This window comes from Patiria miniata, unplaced genomic scaffold (assembly GCF_015706575.1).
Source record: "Patiria miniata isolate m_02_andy unplaced genomic scaffold, ASM1570657v1 HiC_scaffold_15, whole genome shotgun sequence".
Taxonomy (NCBI): Eukaryota; Metazoa; Echinodermata; class Asteroidea; order Valvatida; family Asterinidae; genus Patiria; species Patiria miniata.
Genome location: NW_024037053.1, coordinates 478667 through 502694, shown reverse-complemented (window position 1 = coordinate 502694; position 24028 = coordinate 478667). Strand labels below are relative to the sequence as shown.

Below are 24028 nucleotides of genomic sequence, written 5' to 3'. Positions count from 1 at the left end.
CTTTTTGAGTGAAATCTAAATAACGTCTGGTACACTGACCTGTTCATAAGTTAACGTATACAGTAAACTCCGGCTAAGTCGGCACTCTCGAGACCCGAGAATTTGTGACGACTGCTGTACAAGTCGTCATTTTGCCGACTTACATGAATGGCCTTTTTGCACACATGATTCATTGCACTAATTGGCTTCAATTTACCCTGGTTTATCTCCTTAATGCTTGAGTTGAATCCAGCAAAATAATCCTCGAATTGTATCATCACATTTGGGGTATTGATAGTGGAGACCACGTTTACAAAAATAGTAATACATGTATGTGCACGGTTACGAATTAAATGCGTGCGTGGTATACCACGCACGCACTGACTGCACCACTGGTTTTGACTGCATCATTCAATAAGACGACCCCTAAAATGGACAGAGCGCATGCGTACAGACTAGAGGGGGTACTGGTATTGATATGCTCACGATGCATGCTGTAGGAAACCCTTTAGCTTGGCTGTGCAGCAACACCGTGTACCTAGTACCGATGCAGCTATCAGGGGCCGTGCCAAACCACTTTTCACTCGACACTTCTTGCCAACCGCAGTACAGAAAGTCGATGCCAATGCCTGATTTTTTTAATGCTAACTTACACAAAAAATTTTGTTACGCCTTTTGTGGAAAGGCACCTAGAGTAACCAATGACTTGAGCGATATGGCGACTTATAAAAGCCGACTTAGAAATAAAAAATTCAATGGAAATGCATTACAGACAATCAGGACTTTAGTCAGACGGCCGACTTGAGCGATTTGACGAGTTGTACGATGTCGACTTAGCCGGAGTTTACTGTACTTTAGATGCTGTTGTCTTATTACAATTTTGGGGCACGTTCTTGCATAGCTATGCATTAGAGACGCACTGTTTAACAACTGTTGACTGCTGTAATGTTGGATGCGTTTTACAGCAGTAAACAGCAGTTGCGTTATATCGTGCCAGTATAAAAGATAAAGGGTAGAAGCTTACTGCGGTGTAACCTTTGATAACTGCAAACTTTCCTGCAGACATGAGAGTCCCAAGTGCGTTGGCCGATCCTACATAGGTACAAGCGCGCAACGCAGCATTGCAACGCAGTGTATATGAGATACATGTATACTGTTATTTTTACAAACGGAACCTTTGAAATGACAGTATCAAAGACAGGATATAACCAAACTCATTGTTCGCAATGGTTTATGGTTGAAAGCCTCTGGCCTCGTGGTTCAGGGCATTGGATTCGTGGACGGCAGGTAAAGCTACAGGTTGTGGGTTCGAGTCCAGCCTGGGGTCATGGTGCGTGTGCCCTTGGGCAAGGCACTTTGTCACTCATTGCTTCTCTCCACCCAGGAGTAAAGGGTGCCTGTGAGGGCAGAGATGGTTTGCGATTGAATTAGCTTTCTTGCGCCTAACAGGCAGCATCGAGCTGTATACTCTCCAGGGAGCTGAGACGGCATTTGGAATGTTTCATGGGCCAAATGATCAGGGGTAATAATAATAATGTAGCGCCTTGAGCACCAGTCCTGGTGGATTCATGCGCTTTATAAATACCCACTATTATTATTATTATTATTATTAATATACTTGACCATTCCAGAACTTTCCAGATCATTTGCTAAACAACAGTTTCTTCTAATCTGGGAAATTTCAATTTGAATGCACACATTTATATTTATAACAAAACAAAAAAGTCTGGGTACAAAAAATATTAAATTCCACTCCCAAATAGTATGGTTTACAATTTTACATGTACTTTCAGCTACTATAGTTTTGAATACTGAATCCAAAAAAGGAAAACTTAACCCTATAATCCGTGAGTGAAATATTAAAAAAAATGAAAACAATTTAGGTCTTTCCACTGAATTTCAGCCAACTGAATACGTCTGGTTTAAAGCGTTTTAACGTGAGGGCTCCAGCAATGATGACAGGTAGGCACAGCAGATAGAACAGCCCCTTGTTGACAATCTGTGAAGAGGGTGACGGGTCAAAACTCATCAAAACCGGGTGAATATTAAAAACAAGACAACGTAAACCTAGTAAAGCTGGTCTAAGCACCGTAGATATATTGATGTTACTTGATTATTCCATATTATTTTGATATCGATACTGCCGACAGCAATTTTTTTTTATCATATCGAAATATCAAGATTTTCGATATTGAGGAATGATATCAAAAATTTTGAAAATGCGTCAGACTATCGTCCAAATAAGTCTCCCATTTGTGCTTTTTAAAGTATGCTGTAATATGAAATATACCTCGGCATCGACTTGTGCTTGTGAATCATGGCAGCGACTTGGGCTCGTGAATCAAAAGAAAAACATCCCCTAATGCCAAGCGGCGTCGCTTTGTGCTCTGTGTTTGCTGGAGTTCCTGGTCTCCCCAATGTAAAACCTCAAAAGAAACCGTACTGCCAGTTCTGAACAAAATTTCAATCTTAGTGCTGAGATTTGTGTGACGTACGTTACACCTTGTATGACATACGCTACACCTTGCATGCGGAGACTGAGTTTCTGAGTTTACTTTGACTGAGCCTATGACATTCCTAAGCCGTTGCTAAGGTTTGCGGGGCTTATTACCAATCCTGATCGGTCTATTGTTCCACCTATAGTATGGCGGCCGCGCGTCCATGTCGCTTTCAGCGGTGCTGCCAGTTTTTCATAATTCTTATTTTTTTCCCCCTTTGCTTTTGTATTAAAGATGGTATAAGTTTGGTTTGAGTTTAGTGTAATCGTCTGTTGTCCGGTCCTTTGTCTATTTACAGCTGTCCTTTAAATTCATAGATTTGCATTTCTTTTAGCCGTGGTTATGTAACATATCAGGGTTTCATTCATGCGTACTGGAGCACACAGCGCGGGAATCTGGTACAGGACAGGAGCTTGTAGAGACTCAAACCGACGTGACGCATGAAGCGATAGCTGCAAAATCTTGCCCACCTGCAATTTTGCCGAGTTATTTTTCCGGTTGTGTTGTGCTTCTAAATTCCCACCGAGAGGGTGAAGAACCGTAAGTTGAATATGTTTCACTTTGGCTTTTATTTTCTTAAAGCTATAGTCCATCATTTGCAGCCATCCGAAAAGTAACTGGCGTAATTATTGTTGAAAAACATACTTAGTTGAAAGATAGTAAGGGAACTAAACTCCCTGTGAAATTACTCTTTCTGGGAAGCTGTCATTTTGAAGTAATCAACGAAAGAAGGCATTTCCAACGGTGATTCTTAAGAAGCACCGTTGGAAAATTTAAATTAGTAGTTCGTTTTGTTATTCAGCGCAGCGCGCGCAAGTATTGGAACGACGCACACGCGCGCGCGGTTGTTATAATTCGTCGGATCAGTGCGCGACGTCGCGTATAGCTGCAATTCAAAACATGATTCAGTAACTTTTGATTTGAAATTGAGATCTTAGAATGCTGGTTTTTCTCGGAATGTACAGCTGAAGCTTAGCTGAAACTTTATCAGGTTAGTGGCTTAGTATCCTTTATTAGATTTTGAACTCTTTTGTTGCTTCAAACAAACAAAATGCACAAATTACAAATGATGGACTATAGCTTTAAATATTCCTGATGTGTATCTGTGAATTTTGCATCCGTAAGTATTTTTTTGGAAATGTAGCATGACTCATTCTGGATAGCTGAAATTCCAAACCATTGTATTGTGCATTTTTTCGTGCACGTTCGTAGTATACGGAGTGCGCTCTCAAATTTTTTAAAATATAACTCTATGACCAAAAGTGACAGCCAGTCAGTGCGTCAATCAGTCAGTCTGGTACCCAAATCTTCCTGTGTGACCAAGTGAGCGGGTACATGTGCCTGGAGTCCATGTTCTCAGCAAGTATCTCAACAATGTGATAATGCTTTCAAATGCACTCACCATGTCTTGTTTCTTCCATCGCTGTATGACGGTGTGGTATCGGATGCGACTGAACGTCACCATGGAGTACAGGGGAATGTATCTGCTTGGCATCAACCAGCTCAAGAACTTGTCCACTCGCTTCCGGAACAGGAACCAACGGGAGTTCACCAAAGACCTCATCTGCAAACAAACACAAAAATGCGATCGAAAAACTCTATCTGCGATACAGGATTTTGTCCTAAAAGATATACATGGGACAGGGCTGAGATCTCAGGAAGTTTGAATAATCTCTTCTGGAAGCTTGAGTAAGGTTTTCCTCAATAAATAAGTACGTTAGTTTCCATTCATAAATACCTCAGACAGTTTAGCTATTCCTATTGGTCGAGAGCCCGTCACGTGGCCGGTCTTAAACGGATGATAAAGACATGGCTAGCTGGTCTTAAACACTTTTCCAGTGTCACAATAAAATGTGGACTCCTAAAAATTCAGTGCCTCTTACCATTTCATTGGTTGAACGTTCACAATCCTCACGTAGGCATGCGCAACACTACAAGCGAGACAGAATTGTATAGTTCTAAATTCAAAACGCAACGCCCCAGGTGCGTTCTGCGTGACATCGCGCAGAACATGCTACGCGCGCGTCAATCTCCATAAAAGGGTTGTTTACATCTTACTCGCCAGCTGAACACTCCATTATTTTGCTAGAGGGATGTTTCAAAAACATGAAGTGAACTTGTTGAACAAAATCGGGATTTTTTGAACGAATTATTTGATAATTTTTTTACGGATAAGGTATTTATGAATGGGAATAAATATGTGCTCGGTCGGTATTTATCACTCTGTTCAATACCGCTTAGAGTCTGGGTGCTGATAATTACCCTCGCCTCCGGCTCGGGTAATTATCAGCACCCAGACTCTAAGCGGTATTAAACGAGTGATAAAAACCTCCGGAGCACACATTTATTCCCTTAGTAATTACAAATCTTCCTAACATGCCTTTAACCAGTTAAAAAGATTTGCCATGTTCAACTTGACAAGATGAAGAAAAACAACAAAAACTTGAATATTATTTATGACTGTACCTCAACGTAGTTGTACATAGCCAGGTCACATATGGCCTTCGCATCTGGGTTGCGGTGTTCGCTGTAGGCAGGCAGGGCCTTGGCTGAATAATAAAGAATTCATGTTGTCAGAAATATTGGTCAGTCTTACATCCATGTGACTCAAAGGACTTAACGGTCAGTTATTAAACCTAACCCCCTAGGCCTTCAAAATCCTTCAACTGCCTCCATGTTGCCGCAATCCTCCAAAATTATTCCTTTTTTGGGGGGGCTTGGGTGATTCCAGGCCAGAATCGAATAGAAATGATTCTAAAATTGGAATCGGAATCATGATTCCCCTTTTTTTGAGCAATCGATTCCCAATGGAGACAATTCAGTTCCTAAGAAAAGATTCTAGTCACTTCAAAACAAACTGTATGTCACTCTAAATATACACAGTTGTTGCTAATTATAATTTTGACAAGATATATCTCTTTATAATAACACTGTATGATTAACCCTCCTGCTGTCTGAACAGTCACAGGCGGTCAAAAAATCAATCCTCTTCCCCTGCCATGCCTTTTACACAGGCAAGTCAACAACAATCAGTTCATATTTCAAGTAAGCACTGTGGTTAGTCAAATTCAGTCAACAGACAAAAGCAGACAATTGGTAGGCACAGCTGGCATATCAATCACCTACAGTCAAAGCAAAGCTGTATCAAGTTCTACATAAACAGTCACAGCCAGTCAATCCTGCTTTATGTAGGCTGAGAGCTCTAAACTGTTAAAAACAGTTACTTGACATCATTTGTAATTTGTGCATTATGTTTGTTTGAAGCAACAAGACTGCTCAAAATGTAAAGACAGATGCTTAATAACTAACCTGATGAAAATTTAGCTTATAGAATGCTGAAAATTTCGAGAAAACAATATGCTAGGTTTTTGACTTCTATTCAAAAGTTGCTAAGTCATGTTTTGAAATGTTCCCGAAATCAGCATCCTGGACATGTTTTTATTCAGCTGATTGCAGCTACGCGACGTCACACACTGAACCGATGAATTATAGCAACCGGGCACGTGTGTGAGTCATGTCAACACTTGCGCACACTCATTTAACGGCTTCGCCGAAATAAAAACGAACACCTTACGGAAATTTTTTTTAAATGCGTCTTTAGACGCATCTTTGGAAATGACCTTCTTTTATTGTTTTCTTCAAAATGACAGCATGCCAGAAAGAAAATTTCACAGGGAGTTTAGTGCCATTACTACCTTTAAACCAAATACGCTTTCAACAGTAATTTTGTCAGTTACTTTTTGGATAGCTGCAAATGATGAACTCTACCTTTAAATGACCTTTCAAGAATAATTCCAAACAGGGCACATGTTTTACATTTAATTCAAATCTTGAGGTTTGCTGAAACACAACTAAAATCAAACAAAAGTGCCTAAGGCCAAAAAAAAAAAGTCTCTGGTTTCTGGTATGAAGCTTGCCCAAAAAGTGGTGCGGCGACGCGTCTGTTTTTTTTTTTTTTACCTGATTTTTTTGCTTCAAATGTCGGCTGATGACTGCAAATGGTGCCCGACTAAACTTAGTGCAAATTATATGGGAGTCCAGAGAGGCCACATAAAGCTTATTCTCGACCATAACCCAATTTAAAAACACGTTAAAATTGTGCAGCAGCAGGATTGCAGTCAGACCAGTGAGTTTGGCGGTTTTCAGACATCATCTTTCATTGAAAAAAAAAACTTTTTCATTTTGCCGACGCGCATGGCTACGGCGACGCGCGCGCATACCAGAAACCGGAGATTTTTTGGGGGGGGGGGGGGCCTAATGCAACATATCGCTAACTACTCTCCACTCACCGAAGTCATTGTTGAACTTGTCCAAGAACTGATTGAAGACAATGCAATCTTCAAAACCCTGATGTAAAAATGAAAAATATTAAGTGCATTGTGGAAAGGCGTATCCACTCCATCCTTTGGACACGGGATTAGCGCAAGCAAGAATAGTGAGCGATATCATTTAACAATTATTGTTGCCGAGAGTGCTACGCATGTTGTATGAGGGGGACATGACATATCCCACATCATAGCAGTCAACAATTGTTTTGTTATATCGCGCCAGTAAGTCAAAAGTGTAAATGGTTGTACATGTAACTTATGCGAGAACTAAATGAAATCACTGCAATTGTAACCCATTGATAACTGCAGCAGTGGTGGCACCAGACTTTCAAATTTGTGGGGCAAGGAAATATTTTTGGGATGCATTCAAAAAAATCTTAAGCCTGTGTACGCGTGCGCGTGCCCATTGTCAATGGTCCGGAAATAAGTCACTAGAGCAACTTTTAAGTGTAGTCATTTTCATGAATGAGAAATATATCAAACCGCAGAATGGTGTATAACAAATGTATACCAAATGTACAAAGACGTTGGCTGCACACTATCTACGGCTGTATGAATTGCATATGTGGCGTATTTTGTATTAAGTACCGATGTATATAATGCTTTCATTGGCCCAAAATGTGTCCATATTTTATGAATCTTAACAGTGAAGAAAATAAACATAATCAATTTATTTGTTGATAAAGTGTTGGGAGAAATCTGGGGGGGGGGGGGGAGGGGAACTGGGGGAGGGGCAAGGAAAAAGGGGGGGGGGGCAAAACAGTAAAAAATTCTCGGGAGTTAGGGTTAATGTACTTAATACTACATTAGAGGTTGTGATGCTTCTAGTTCTCAAGATATCACAAATGTTCCATTTTTCAGCCATAATCCACTTTCCGTGGAATTGCCTTTGTACAGAACAGAAAAATGAGTGACAAACATGATGAAACTGTCCCTACGTGTGAGCACAACACCAATAAGGCATCCAAACTTACACAGTTCATCCCCTGGCCATAAAAGGGCACCATGGCATGGGCTGCATCTCCCAGAATGACCACCTTGTCCTTGTAGTTATAGGGGGAACACTACAAAAAAGAAACCAGAAATGGAGTGGTTTTCAGAAACTGTGACCTCGTTACAATCAGCAGTGTGGACTAAGCTGTGTATTGGCCAGTTTGGATGCCATGTCTTTTTAATAATAAGTGTGGAGTGCTGTGGCCTCGTGGTTAAGGCACTGATTTGTGGTCTGTGGGTAAAGCTGCAGGTTGTGGGTTCGAGTCCTGGCGGGGTCATGGTGCGTGTACCCTTGGGCAAGGCACATTGTCACTCATTGCTTCTCTCCACCCAGGAGTAAATGGGTACCTGTGAGCGCAGAGATGGTTATTGTGATTGAAGTAGCTTCCTTACGCCAAACAGGCTGCATCGAGCTGTATACTCCCCAGGGAGCTGAGATGGTATTTGGAATGTTTCATGTGCCCAATGATCAGGGGTAATAATGATGTAGCGCCTTGAGCACCAGTCCTGGTGGATACGTGCGCTTTATAAATACCCACTATTATTTTTATTATTATTATTACTAATATGGAAGACCCGATAGAAGGCGCTCGCTGAATGGTCAGAGTCTCGAGGCCAAGACGCGGTCTTGTTTGCATAACTGATCGCTGAATCTGCTCACATATCATAGGCTCTTGCTGTGCAAGAGGATATTCTATAGACTAGTCCTTATTATCCGGAGTATATAAACTGTTACACTGAAATAAGCAGTACATGTTCCCTTTAATCCCAAGGACTGTTGTCAGAGCAAGAGAAGTCCCAAATTATTGTGAGTGCCCTTGGGCAGTGTTGTAGCCGAGACAATCACAAGACCAGACACAAGACCATCACAAGACCAGTCACAAGTCACAGTGGATGAACAAAATTAAAGGAATGCTTTTGTCACAGTTCGTTTGAATAGCTTGTGATTTGAATTGAGACTGAAGGTCTTGTGTTGGTCTTGTGATGGTCTTGCAGGGTCTCGACTACAACACTGCCCTTGGGCAAGGCACTTTGTCACTCATTGCTTCTCTCGACCCAGGAGTAAATGGGTACCTGTGAGGGCAGAGATGGTTACTGTGGTTGATTTAGCTGCTTTGCGCCAAAATGGCAGCATCGAGCTGTATACTCCCCAGGGATCTGATATGGTATTTGGAATGTATCCTTTGGCAATTTGGCGCTCTATAAGTCCAGTTATTACTATTTGTATTATTCTCTTTAGCTCTATCACGTTTCTGGGAGACACAAACTTACTTTGACTGATACCATGGGAAGGGCCCGACCTTCCTCGAATGTCGTCCTGATGGCCTTCTCCCCGATCAGCGGGATCGCATCCGGGAAGTACTTCCGGAAGAAGTCGACGGGAGCCTGGCCCCCCGCGGCCTCGATCTCGTCAAAATTCACGAAGGGCATGAAGAGCGTGCAGGTGAAGGAACAGTCCTGGTTGGGCAGCGCTATCATCATGAACTCATCCCTCGGCCAGATGTGCAGGTAGTTGGTTTCAGCGGCAAACTGCGCGAAGAGGAGAGGGGATTTAACATTGCGTCATTTTGCAGTGCGCGTCTAATTTTGGAGATCAACTAGCCCATGGACTCTGCCTACATACACTGGACTGCGACTAACAGAAGTCGCAGACAAATTTCTCAAAATGTACACAAATGTAATTGCTGAAACTTGCTGTATAGGTCCGAAACTCGGTGACTTAACATCCTGCAAGCTTAATATTGCCACCATTTTGTTAGTTCACTCTCAAATGTTCAGGAAAAACTACATTTTAATTGTTAATAACACTGATAACTAGCACCCAATGGCTGAACACGCCATTTCACACTACTTCCGGTTCCAATAGTTCCAATGAATTTCAATGCAACTCCGTGTGTAGTGGGCGTGGTTTAAGCAGTGTTGTAGTACTCTACTCGGTACTCGTACTTGTACTCAAATGACAAAGTACTCGTACTTGAAAGGACTGTACTCGTACTCGGGCAGCAAAGTACTTGACTCGCACATGTCGAAATTGTACTTGATCATCAAAGTACTCGTACTCGAATAGCGGTACTCGGGAAAAAATAGTATAGCTTGACTTTACATACCACAGCCTTATTTTATCGATACTTTCAGTTTGAAATGGTTGATTGGCTTGCGGAGAAATCGAAGGTTTTCTGATTTTCCTCTGTGCACGTCCGGACAAACACATTTAAAAGCTAGCCGTGAGTGGGTCTGTATATCGGTCTGACTGGGCCTGGGCCAATTACGCACAATGAACCATTTGCCCAATGGCCGTATTCGGAAATACAAGTACTCGTACTTGTACTCAGAAGTACAGTACTCGTACTCGTACTCGGAAGTACAAGTACTCGTACTTGTACTCGGAAGTACAGTACTCGTAATCGTACTCGGAAGTACAAGTACTCATACTCGGAGATCTGTTCTTGTACTCGGAGATCTGTTCTTGTACTCGGAGATCTGTTCTTGTACTCGGAGACCAAGTACTCATACTCATACTCGGCAACCTAAGTACTTGGCAGTACTCGGTACTCGGAAAAAAAGTACTCGACTACACCACTGGGTTTAAGTTGAAATAACGCATCACACTTACGAACCGGATAGACAAGCTATTGCCAAGCTCAATTAAATTGAGTTTGGCATGGCAGTGGCACAGTGTTTTGGAACAGGCTAAATCGTTGGATACTTGTGCACAGCTCTATAGGGGGTGGGAGGGGGAGGGGGAGTTAGCCTTGCCTTGCCCTCTTTCGGTGGTATGCACAGCTCCATGTATCCGTGGGGTATGTACTCCTGACTGAAATCAATGCGTCCGCACCGCATCATCTGGCGTCTGGTGGTGGAATACGCGCCATCACAGCCAATGGTCAGGTCCGGGCATGCCTTGACCTTTGACCCGTCCTTACTGGAGGGGTTGGGTTAGAAAAGAAAATGTTCCTTTGAAATACGGCGAGATCTCCGTCTGTTTCTCAAGCAAGGTTGTAGTCAAGGTACTTGTGATGATCACAAGTCCTAAACAAGTCCAACATAAGTCAATCACAAGCATAGAGCTATATTAAATTACTAGAGGGCTAACTTCAAGTACAAAGTAATGCCTGCTGGGCACATCCACGTTTGTGCACAAACCTATGGAGACCTAGAAATTTTGTACGGCTTTTGTACGGCTATTTGCATATTTGCGTTTGTATTCCATACCGGTGAGTTATCGAAGCCGATATGCCCAAAACCGAAATGCTCGATCAGCAAATGAGCGTGTCATTTTGCTCTACGCAAACAGCGCAACGTGTGCGCGTATTCGCTGCAGATGCTTTTTGCCGTCACGTATTTTTGAACCATAGATATCGAATATCTATGTTTTGAACCGTCAATGACGCGCTTTAGTTTGGGTTTTTTTCTGAATGCTTACTCTGTGAAGAAGATGACTCCGTTGTCAAAGTCAGCCTGCACCATCTTGTGATAAAAATGCAGACGAATGTTGGGGTACTTTTCAGCTTCTGCACAAAACAAAAAACAAATAATTGGGCTTGGAAAAACAGCTTTGTTCATGCTTGTTCATGGAAAAAAAAACGATAGAAAAATAAAAAACAAAGTTGTTGGAAGTTGTCGGAGTCTCCTCAATTGATGATGACTCAATTGGTTGAAATTCTCTTAAACCAAATCTCTTTGCTTTTTCAGCTCAACACTCTGTTTAATTAAAGGAGAAATTTCAAGACAATGTGCCTTTTTGGGCTACAAAATGTGTTTTCTATGAAATGATATTAGTTGGCAAGATACTTAAAAAGTAGAATACGGACGACGGACGTTCACACAATGTTCATCGGATGTAAACAAATGGCAGTTTTGAGTAGTTTTTCCGTAAATATAAGACATTACGAGTATTTGTTGTGACCCAGACTCTTAAAATATGGTTAGTGAAGAATCAAAAGCACAAATTTTGTGATTCTCCGCCAAGTGTAACAAAAGCTGATATGTCATTTACATCTTTTTTCCCCCCTGTTGTTGAAAAACCACATTATTTCAGTCCGACACCATGTTGCCAATGGCAATCAAGTGTTATGAGTGTGTGTCAGTCAGACTTGTACGACTCGAGTCACGATGACAAATGACTTGGACTGAGATTCGAGTCACGATGACAAATGACCCAGACACCGACTCGACCCCGAGGACTCGGACTTGGACTCGACCTGCGTGACCCGGGACTCGATCAAAATTACCACAAATCACTTATTTCTTAAACAATATCATTACAAAATTATTTTGAAGAGGATCCTCTCCTGAGCAAGCGTTAAAGTCCGTGCGGTGCAGAAAAAAGCGCATCTAAGCACTTGGGAAATCAATGTATTGAAACATGTGCCTCAGCATCCACACTCGATATTGCGTATTAAATGCAAGCTTGATAGTGTTGGGTTCCAGATTATCCTTTCCAGAACACTGGTGCCTTGCCCCTTATGTCCAGTTCATTAAATTAAACAAAAGCTGTAAAAAACGGAAACATTTACGGTGTGAGGTTTTAGCAGTACCCCAAAATGTATTTGCAATAGGTCTCGTTCAAATGACGTCATTTCCTACAGACCATCCATGTGCATCGGTATTTAGAGCGTCAACTTGCATAATGCGCATCGGCTGCGCCGTATTTTGAACACATTTCGAGCAACAAGCGCGTGCGTTTGGAACATTTTCAACACTGCGCAATGCGTGCTTGATTGCGTAAAATACGCAGTTGCAGTTCTCCTACAGAAATGGCCGTCACTGAACGAGCCCTATATATATTAACCCTAACTCCCTAGCATGATTTACTAGGAATTATACCCATCCTGGCAAATTCCAAAACCATATGGGAAACTGCACACACATATTTCTGACTTTGATTCTGGAGGTGTGCCAACCCAATGTGAAAGACTGTCAGTTTAGGGGTACTGCACCCATCCTGACAGATTCCAACAAAACATGCTGTTGGGGTTTGACGGGTTGAGTTCTGTTAGGGATAAAGGTGACTCGTGACTCGGACTCGACCAGCATAACTCATGACTCGGGAGAGGAGAGGTGAAATTAGTAAATCAAATTATGTTAAGATAAAATGCATAAAAAAGATGCAATGCATAACAAACCTGTTAAAAGTGTTTCATTCAGGAGCCGCCTGTCAACTGATGAAATGAACTGCAAAATTAATATTTAAACAAATTAGGCAAAATATAGAAACAAGTAAGACAAAAAAAAAAATAGCTTGAGGGGGTACTTCACATGTAATTCAAAACTCGCCATTAGCCCAAGCATGGCATGCAAGGCAAAACGTAAAAGGAAATTCTCCCCTGAGGACTCCACTGCTGCATCCTCCACGCGCTTCGTAGCTTCCAGTCACTCAACATGCATGTAACACCCCTTCACCGTTGGAAACCCTTCAGTCTCCTAACGATGGGCAGAGTACAAAAAAAACGAAACCCAAATGTTGGGACCATTGTTTTAGGGAAGTTCTGCATATAGCACTTTCAAAATCTAGGATACGAAAGCCCAACTCATAGGCTTCCTTTTAGTACAAGAATCATTCAAATCACTCATATACTTTTAAAGTTACGGAATTTTAAACACAACCACCGTTTTAAGGTTCTGTCCACGGATCACAAAAAAGTTCAGCGTACTTTCAGCAAAACAAAAAGAAATCACATAGGGATGTGTGTGAACTGTTTTGATGAAAGAACCCACACCTTTTTTGTGGTGAGAGGCGAGCGCTTTACGCACTAGCCACCCATGCCACAAGGTAATGTGCCAGAAAACCTATGAGTGATGGCAAAAACTACGATATAAACAACATGAGTCTGTGTATACCTGCCCTTCTTTTCCGTAAGGCTGGGCGGACTTCCTCCCTGAAACACCGTGGATGAGACGGGCATGCATCGGGATGCCCCCACCAACAATCTGAATGAGAATCAAACAACGCACACCATGAATGTATAGGCCCATCACGCCATGCGATCACTGCTATCACGGAGGCCCCCTTTAATGGCAGGGCATTGTACTTGCCATTGTTCAGATAACTGCTCCTCGCGTACTCTTTAAATTTGCAACTTTTCAAACTGCATCCTTTTTCATAAACCGTTGTCAATCTTGGACTATTTACAGTCTTTGGTAGCAAACGGGGTATCAAAATGTAGCAAACAAAATTCCCAAAGGTCTATATAAATGACGTCATCATAAGATGATTGGATTCTAAATTATGACCCCTCCAGTAAGTGTGGCCTTTCAATTTTTTGCGGTGTTTATGATGAAGACGTACGGAAACGTCGGAAATAGATCAGTTCTGGACTCCGTGCGAGAGCAGTAGATAACGCTTTGTGACCACATTTAAAAGTCGCAGTGGGAGGGGGACAACGGGTGTGTGAAGTGGTTTGCGCACGTTTAGCGCATAATACGCACTTTTCATTTTATTTTGAATGTGAACAAAGGCATAGCGTCTTGGCATGACCATCAGGCACTGTTGTTAATTGCATTCGAATGTCCCTCCCAAACTCTCAGTGTCCCCCCCCCCCAACTCTCCCTTTTGAAACATTGGGGGGTACTTGCTCACGGAGTGCAGTGGCATATAATAATAACAATAATTTGGGAGGCTAATCATCCTTACTCGCAGCTGGTATGTTGAATTGCGAAGGACGCGGCTACAACGTGGTCGGGCCGCTGGCACGTAAAGGCGCCTATGGCTGCCGGCCACATCGACCCATATATGACCACGGAGCACAGCCCGACATCAAAAGTGTTTGATTTTTCCGGAGGGAGAAAACCGGAGGGCCCGGAGAAAAACCCTCGTTGCACAGGAGAGAACCAACGCACAACTCTACTCACATGTGATCCGCGGCCAGGATTCGAATCGTGGTTACCTTGGTGAGAGGCGAGCGCTTTACACACAAGCCACCCATACCACACTATATATACAAAACTCTCCTCACCTGGTCTTCCAAACCGACCAATCGCAATGCTTCTCTTCCTCGGATAGACAGCGCCAGGTTAATGCTCCTCCCACTCACATGCTCCAAAGTGCGGATATCTGTCCAACGGAAACGCACGTATAGTAAGGCACATAGTACTTCAAAATGGCACTTATGGAAAAAAGAAACTCCAGATTCCTGTAATAAATATTGCAATAATAATATGCATGCCGACAATATTTGAATGACTTTTGCATCAAATGTGTGAAGGATTAATTTCTTCTAAAGTGATTTTTGATTGAACAAAAATCAAACAAACCAAATTTATTTTCATGTTTAGAAACCCACATAGCAATTTTTCTTCCCAGAAAAATCTGTGAAATGAATCTGAATAAAAACTCCCTAGCATCTTTGACTAGGAACTGGACCAATTCCATCACAATCCATCAATCACTGTGCGTCCAATACAAAACTGTACATGACATAATGGCATCCACCACTGACGCACTGGTTGACATTCATGGACTTGCTACACATGGCTTTTATCACAATAGCAGTACAGGAAGCTAGGCAAAATCAATCGGATACCCCTAGCACTGCTTCAGGTCATTAGGCCCAAGTCCATCATACTCCATCAATATTTAGTCACGCCAGGCCTTCTGGACCAAGTCCCCCAAAATCCACCAAAATGGGGGGGATGGATTTTGATGGAGTTGGTTAGGATTAACAAATAAGACAAGGCAAGTTTAGTAAAGCTGGTCCCCGAGTGCACACACATTCTACTCAATTGATTCAGCACGGCTATTCACTGGAAGTCTTTTCATGCATCTGGCCTGCACAATGGGCCAAATTTGGGCCTAATTCATAGGTGTAACCGGGTAATCCTTTACGATAGCACTGCCCGACTCACAAGTGAAAGTCAATCCGAGAGTCAGTCGGGGAGTCAGTGGGCCAGTCAGTCAGTGAGACACTAGGCTGGCCCTCTGGTCAACTGTTTTCTTCTGAATATAAGTGTATTAGGCCCTATATGTACCTTCTCTGGACTCATACAGATCAACTTGAAAGCCTCGCTTGGCCATAAAGATAGCCTCCATTGCTCCAACCTGTCAGTATAAAGGTAGGAGTATAAATATCAGTATTTACTCATTATTACCAAGATTACATTTAAAGCTATAGTCCATCATTTGCAGCCATCCGAAAAAGTAACTGGCGTATTATTGTTGAAAAACGTACTTGGTTGAAAGATAGTAAGTGGACTGAACTCCCTGTGAAATTAATCTTTCTGGCAAGCTATCATTTTGAAGTAATCAACGAAAGAAGGCCTTTCCAACAGTGCGTCTTAAGACGCACCGTAGGAAAATTTAAATTAGACGTTCGTTTTGTTATTCGGCGCAGCGCGCGCAAGCATTGGCACGACGCACAGGCGCCCGCGGTTGCTATAATTCGTCGGATCAGTGCGCGACATCGCATATAGCTGCAACTCAAAACAATTCAAAACATGATTCAGCAACTTTTGATTTGAAATTGAGATCCTAGAATGCTGTTTTTCTCGGAATATACAGCTGAAGCTGAGCTGAAACTTCATCAGGTTAGTTGTTCAGTACCCTTCATTAGATTTTGAACACTGTTGTTGTTTCAAACGAACAAAATGCACAAATTACAAATGATGGACTATATCTTTAATGCTACATGCCCAGCCTGGGGTAATGGTGGGTGTGCCCTTGGGCAAGGCACTTTGTCACTCATTGCTACTCTCCACCCAGGAGTAAATGGGTACCTGTGAGGGCAGCAATGGTTAGTGTGGTTGATATAGCTGCTTTGCACCGAAATGGCAGTGCATCGAGCTGTATGCTCAGCTGAGATGGTGTTAGGAATGTTTCATGGGCCCAATGAGCAGGGGTGATAATGATGTAGCGCCTTGAGCACCAGTCCTGGTGGATATGTGCGCTTTATATAAATACCCACTACTTATATAAAAAAGTGTGATGTCATTCCCGGCAGAAACCTCAATGTTTCAGCTATTTCAGCACAGAAAGTTAATAGAATGTTGGATATTTTGTTATCGTATATGTTCTTTTCTTTGGTGATTCTTTGTTGTGTAAATGTCAGTAAGCCAAGGAGCAACCCTTTCTCACAAATGTTTTCAATGAGCAAATCTTGGGTTTGCAACTCAAACAGAAAACCCTAGAAACAGAACAGTGTCTTCCTGAAATGACATCACAGCAACAGCGTCCTTAGTTGTACAGAAAAGCAAAGACAATTTGAAAAAGGTTAAAGAAAAGCACTCTTTCAATAAAATTAACCAAAAAGAGATGTCAAATAGTTTTCATACATTTAAGAAAAGGCAGAAAGTCGCACAAAATATGTTCACTAAGAAAAATTCATTTCATGGACCCTATCTGCTTTATGGAGAGCAGAGTCAATATGTTAATGTGCAAACAAACAGGCAACTCAGATGTATAATTAAGAAAACTAAGGGTTCAATCTCAATTTGTAATCGGTAATCGGGGGTTTACATTTGTAAATCTCAATTCGTAATCGGTAATCGGGGGTTTACATTTGTAAATCTCAATTCGTAATCGGTAATCGGGGGTTTACATTTGTAAATCTCAATTCGTAATCGGTAGTCGGGGGTTTACATTTGTAAATCTCAATTCGTAATCGGTAATCGGGGGTTTACATTTGTAAATCTCAATTCGTAATCGGTAATCGGGGGCTTACATTTGTAAATCTCAATTCATAATCGGTAATCGGGGGTTTACATTTGTAAATCTCAATTCGTAATCGGTAACAGGGGTTTACATTTGTAAATCTCAATTCATAATCGGTAATCGGGGGTTTACATTTGTAAATCTCAATTCGTAATCGGTAATCGGGGGTTTACATTTGTAAATCTCAATTAGTAATCGTTAATCGTGTAGATAAGCTAGGCCCCCCAAAAATAAAATAGTTCTGCTTCTGATTACATGGCATTTGAAAATAGGGTAGGTAGGTTGGGAATTTTGGTTTGTTTGGTTTTTGGCAATTTTTTTGTGTACGATCATATGGAGGTGTCTGCATGTAGTCAAGGGTAAAAGGTAGTAATTGATGGTTTTCAGGGTTTTTTCCTCATTTTTCCCCAAAAAATTAGGGTAGGGGCTGTCAACGTAGGGTACATGTAGGTAGGGTAACCGGAAGCAGAACTTCTTTTTTTTTTGGCCTTAGGACCCCATTCCATATAAGAGAACGAAAAGACACTTTTATGTTTAGGGACCTTAAGTACCAAAATAGTTACCAGCAGGAAATGTAGCTTTGTAATTTAAGTTCGCTAAAAAAATTAGTAAAATGCCATAAGGAATATCAGCAGGCTTAATTTTTTAGAAAGAGGGCAGGGTTTATTTTTAAAAAAATCTTTTTTGGACATTAAAAATAATCTTTTTTGGACATTAAAAATAAAGGATGACAGCACCTGAACTGCATGCTGTGACCAGCACGTCTGTAAGTGCTCAAACCGGTAGAAAAATGCACATTTTCTTCCAAAGTAGGCCTTCTAATCAAAATTACAAAACCCACAGTCAGTTTAAAACTTTAATCTAAAACAAAACAAGACTGCTTGGGGCCACATAGCCCCATAAATGTGGCCAATTTTACTGGACTTCCTCCGTAAATAAAGGCCATGCTTCCACCGTGTACAAAAACATGTCGAACTTTGCCAAATTTTGATTTTCACACTTAGGCTTAGTTTGTAGGTTTTTTGTTTTTTTTAGAAGCATACTCACCCTCTTTATTTTTCGTGAAATTTCCAGATTCGTTTGCACACGTTTGCGTATCAAAATTTCACCATGAAATTTCACGAAAATTAGACATCTGAAAAACGCAGCACTTTCTGATTAGCCTATAAAGAGGGTGAGTATGCTTCTAAGACTAAGTTCTAATCTAAAGCAAAAATAAACTACAAACTAAGCCTACAGGAGTACAGTGTGAAAATCAAAATTTGACAAAGTTCGACATGTTTTTGTACATGGTGGAAGTGTGGCCTTTATTTACGGAGGTAGTCCAGTAAATTGGCCACATTTATGGGGCTAGGGGCTACACAATTCCCAATTTGGGAAGAATATTCCATTCATGGACGACACTAATTTTCCCTACAGTGCCCTATCAGCCATCAGAAGGCGACAACATGTCCTAAAAAGTCAAATTTCGCAGGGAAAATATTGAAGCATTTATTGAGAAAACACTTGGAATTTGTTGTCAGACCAGTCTCATACTGCATGTATATGTACTGGTTAGTGCACACTGCACAGTGTAGGCCTTATGTTTTCCTTCCATGCACAAACGACGTAAATTCCGTAAACTTAACACGACCATGACCAAGCAAGGACAACTCATGACAACTCTCCAAATATTATTTAACAATCAGATTATACTTACCAGCCCACCCCCAATAACCACAACCTTCACCGAGGACAAATCCATGGCTGTGCTTCCCATAGCTGCTCAGCTCAGTCAAAGAATTTTTGAGAATTTTGCATAACTTGCCTCCATGTATGTAACACGCGTACGTACAAGTTTGCAAAGCACGCCACCTACGTTTGTCTTTTGGATGTAATTAGCCCGACTGCGTCTGGCCGTACAGTACTATCGCAAGCTCTGTAGTACGGCCAGACGCCCGATGCTTCCACAGAGACTGAATTTTGTTGGCCGCCGATGTAGCGATTTTGCTACATCTTTCGATCCCGATTATCTTTTCATCCAGGACACAAATTTCCAAAGTTAAGGTTTGTAGTCGTAGAGCAACTCATACCTTTTCGAAAAAAACGTTGTTTGGTCTCAATATTTTCATCCATCTGGCCACAAGACGAATTTCAGTCATCAGATTCCACAAATATCGTCCCCCATGCGATCCCCCATGCGATTTCAAAATGGCGGCCGCGCTGTAATGTATGCAATATGCAGGCGCGCCCGCGCAAACTCATGAATATGCATAAACAGTCTGTGACGTATGACCTCGTGTTTTTGGACGTGCGTGCGGCGGGGCCGTATTTCCAAAAACACGAGGTCATACGTCACAGACTGTTTATGCATATTCATGAGTTTGCGCGGGCGCGCCTGCATATTGCATACATTACAGCGCGGCCGCCATTTTGAAATCGCATGGGGGATCGCATGGGGGACGATATTTGTGGAATCTGATGACTGAAATTCGTCTTGTGGCCAGATGGATGAAAATATTGAGACCAAACAACGTTTTTTCGAAAAGGTATGAGTTGCTCTACGACTACGAACCTTAACTTTGGAAATTTGTGTCCTGGATGAAAAGATAATCGGGATCGAAAGATGTAGCAAAATCGCTACATCGGCGGCCAACAAAATTCAGTCTCTGTGGAAGCATCGGGCGTCTGGCCGTACTACAGAGCTTGCGATAGTACTGTACGGCCAGACGCAGTCGGGCTAGGATGTAATGTGTTCGTTCGTCTTTTCTTCCACGTCGATCGTTGGTGACTGTTTCTATTTTTCAACCTGCATAATAAATACTTTCAGTAAAAATATGAACAAATAATTCTTATCAAATATAACATGACAAAAGCGATTCAGATCCCATCTCGACTTACAGTCCGAGTCTCCACACTTTTCAACAAACTAAAAAAAAAAAATTCTCCAGAGGAATTTTAATTTGTATGTTTTATTTAAAAGTTGCTCTCTGCATATAACGTTCTCATAGTTCTCTTCAACAAAATTCGGGTTTTTTTTTCTTAATTAACAAATTTTCAGTTTGTATGTGACATTTTCATGGAATTAAAAAACACTCTTTGGGCGGCTGGAACGGGAAAAAAAGGTTTTTACTTTGGGTTGAAAATACCCTAAAATAAAGAAAATCATCATGCTTTTAAAGATGCGTTATTATACCCGTTTCGAGTTTCAACTCGAAAAATAGGTTGTTGTTTTTTAACTGTTTTTTTTCCCTAGCAAAATCGAAAACAATCCACCGAACTTAAATTGAATTACTTCTTCACAAAATTCGAATTATTGGCTTCCACACAATATTGGGATCTCGGGCGGGCCGTTCATTTTCATTACCAGAACGTTAATTGTCGTAAAAGTTGGTACCTTAATTTGATTCGGTCTTAAATTTTTCTTTGAAATGGGGCTTGCGGTCGCTGCCGAAGTTAATTTAACCTGATGGGGAGTAATAATAAATAACCGTATTTTCTACACAAACCCCCGGTGTAGGGGGTATTGCATAGAAATTTTCAGATACCAACTTTTACGACAATTAAATATGGCGTCAACACCTCACTACTATTGAGTAAAAGCGTTTTAATCACGAAAAGTTCATGCCGAATTTTAGTCTCTTTTGACACTCTTTGTGGAGACGATAACTCAACGGAACAACATATTGTATCGGATTGAAATTGCGTCCGATTATTGACCATAAAATGTGATGACACAACCTGTTTGAAAATTGACGTGTACCGATGAAGAATACATTTAATAAGGGAATAAATGTGTGCTCGAGAGGTTTTTATCACTCTGTTTAATAAGGGAATAAATGTGTGCTCCGGAGGTTTTTATCACTCGTTTAATACCGCTTAGAGTCTGGGTGCTGATAATTACCCGAGCCGGAGGCGAGGGTAATTATCAGCACCCAGACTCTAAGCGGTATTAAACAGAGTGATAAATACCGACCGAGCACATATTTATTCCCATTCATAAATACCTTATCCGTAAAAAAAATCAAATAATTCGTTCAAAAAATCCCGATTTTGTTCAACAAGTTCACTTCATGCTTTTTGAAACATCCCTCTAGCAAAATAATGGAGTATTCAGCTTGCGATTAAGATGTAAACAACCCTTTTATGGAGATTGACGCGCGCGTAGCATGTTCTGCGCGATGTCACGCAGAACGCACCTGGGGCGTTGCGTTTTGAATTTCCGGCTCGGGTAATTATCAGCACCCAGACTCTAAGCGGTATTAAACGAGTGATAAAAACCTCCGGAGCACACATTTATTCCCTTATTTAAAGCAAATAGGACTAAGCGTTTAATTTAATCACGAAAACTTCATTCCGAATTTTAGTCTCTTTTGACACTCTTTGTTGAGACGATAACTTAAGAACAACATATTGCATTGGTTTCAAATTGCGTCCAGTAATTACCCATGATATTTGACACAAGAATCTTGAAAATTGACGTAGAATTACGAAAAATTCATTCCGAATCTGAGTCTATTTTAATTGAAAAAAAAAATGAAGCACTCTTTTGGAGACAGTAACTCCAGAAAAACAATTTGTACTGAAACGAAACTTCGTTCGATAATAAGTCGTGATGTAATGACAGAAAAAGTGGAAATCGACTGGAACCGTGGAAGAAAAAAAATACATACAACGACAATAACCAACGGTCAACAGTGCACTAGGACGCTCCGTACATTTTGCTACCCTCTATGATTTTTTTCCTTACAAGAAGACACTCATGGTTCGAGCAATATCTCAAGAAGTGATTAATGTATTAACTCAATATTTCCTCTCACGATCGCCAGTTCAATTTCATGAGAATTTACCAACAAACAAAAAAAATATGACCAAATCAATTAATGTCATCATACATGACAAAAGTACTCCACGGTTCGGTTGATAAGTCATGATTTACTGGTTGTACTAAATGGAAATTCCGTCCAATAATTCTTCATGATGTATTACATTCAAGAGTATATTTTCATGCGAATTATTCCAACAGGAAAGCAAATGCGATTGAAACAATTTAGTGTTTTATACGTGAAAAATTAAATCTGAACGAAATTGCAAAAAAGTTCCTTTGTTTCACTTTTTCACAAGGGCATTTTTAGTAATAAATTTGACTTGTAAAGTTAAGACCTTATTCTCATTCCTGCTTTATTGGCACTAATCGAATTAAATTTAAAGTTTATTTGAATAAACCACAAAGGGGGAATTTCGCGGTCAGAGCATACTGACCGGAACGTCGAGTTTATACCTCTGGTTCTTTTCAGAACCATTCTCTTAGTTGAGAAATTATTCGCACATGGTGTTTCCGCAAACCTTTCATTAGTATCTCCACCATGCAAAGCCTCAAATCTTACTCATTATAAGTGCATAATTAGGCAAATAACTTAGTTCAACAAAAAAATTGCTGCGGGATTTGCGACCATCGGATTACCCTTCCGGTTCTTTGCAGGTCGCAGGTTCCGCAAATCCCGTGCTCCAGTTTGAATTCAAGGTCAAGTTCATGGGCCGATCTATCTTTCAGGAAACAGGGAGGGGGAGGGGTGTGAAAACGTGCAGAAGGCGACGCCTTAGGGGGATCCGCGGGGGCATGGCCCCGGAACATATTTGAAGTGATGACCTATACTCGTGCATTCTAAGGCATGAGAAAACATTTAGGAACTTAATATCATAACATTATTATTCAGCTGCTAAACACGGGTGGGGTTGGGGTACCCTCCGAACGCTATAGGCTCCGCCACTTAGTAAAGTTTTTCGGACAGCGCGCTGCGGCCGCACCGACTTCTCAGCGGGGTGACAACTGCCCACCATTGGCATATAGGCTGGGGTCCAGTGTGTAGGCCACAGTAGGGGAGGGACCTTTTGGGCGTGCACTCAATAGATCTGCTATTATGAGAAAAAAAACCCCAAATTCGGGGAGGACTCAAGGGCGGGGCATAGTAGTTACGCAACTGCTGCCTTGCAACATTAATCCCACCCTATCCCGATTCCTCGTTTGTAGAAAGTAATGTGTTTCATATGACGTAAGAGCCATGTCACAAAATATTCACAGAGCTAGAGCTAGGGTGAGCTCCAGTCATGCAACTCCCCCCCCCCCCCAACCCCCACCCCCGCAAAATTGGTGACTGGTACAGTCGTTTGACCGGTTCCGCAATCGCAAATCGTCTGAAGCGTCTTGTGGCGAAAAAACGCGCTTTCACAGGAAGCTACCTATCTAAAAATATGCGCAAATTACTCACCTACTTCATGATATGAATAGTTTTCTGCGATCGTTTGAAAGAGAAATTTGCCAGGACATTTTGTAGAGGTCGGTGCTTTGACCGGTTTCGCAAACGTTTGCCGGTTTCGCAAACGGCGCCCTCTGTGAGACTGGACTGAAAATATTCCTTGTTTACTGGCCAAATCTAGATCGTTTTTGCCCCCAAAACCAGCCAAGAAAAGATGTGGATTATATTTCCCTGTGCATGAGCCAAGGTCTGCACATTATAATGCGTCCAAATTTACAAAATGTAACTCCATGAAGTTGTTATGCCTTATGGTTTGTTGGATCTTTTTCTACGTTATAATTATTTGAC

The 24028-nt window shown here is 41.4% G+C and overlaps 1 protein-coding gene across 1 annotated transcript; it reads right to left on the bottom strand.

Moving 5' to 3' along the window:
- Positions 1 to 1725: 1725 nt before the first annotated feature.
- LOC119722302 (kynurenine 3-monooxygenase-like) lies at positions 1726 to 19307 on the bottom strand. Its single transcript, XM_038192347.1, has 13 exons — positions 19144 to 19307; positions 15767 to 15836; positions 14755 to 14852; positions 13640 to 13729; positions 12925 to 12973; positions 11223 to 11310; positions 10556 to 10721; positions 9071 to 9328; positions 7780 to 7869; positions 6767 to 6824; positions 4944 to 5026; positions 3880 to 4041; positions 1726 to 1978 (listed from the first exon to the last, which is right to left on the bottom strand). Exons 1-13 carry the CDS (start codon positions 19201 to 19203, stop codon positions 1859 to 1861), a joined length of 1392 nt encoding a protein of 463 aa, XP_038048275.1. The 5' UTR covers positions 19204 to 19307; the 3' UTR covers positions 1726 to 1858.
- Between the last annotated feature and the right edge of the window lie 4721 nt (positions 19308 to 24028).

What these genes read in the sequence shown, in the direction of transcription:
- LOC119722302 (XM_038192347.1), bottom strand. Translation starts at nt 19,203, where the DNA reads ATGGGAAGCACAGCCATGGATTTGTCCTCGGTGAAGGTTGTGGTTATT. An exon ending in CTATGTACAACTACGTTGAG is followed by an intron (nt 4,042 to 4,943) that starts GTACAGTCATAA and finishes GTTTGTTTGCAG; the next exon opens with ATGAGGTCTTTGGTGAACTC. An exon ending in GATGGAAGAAACAAGACATG is followed by an intron (nt 1,979 to 3,879) that starts GTGAGTGCATTT and finishes CCCTCTTCACAG; the next exon opens with ATTGTCAACAAGGGGCTGTT.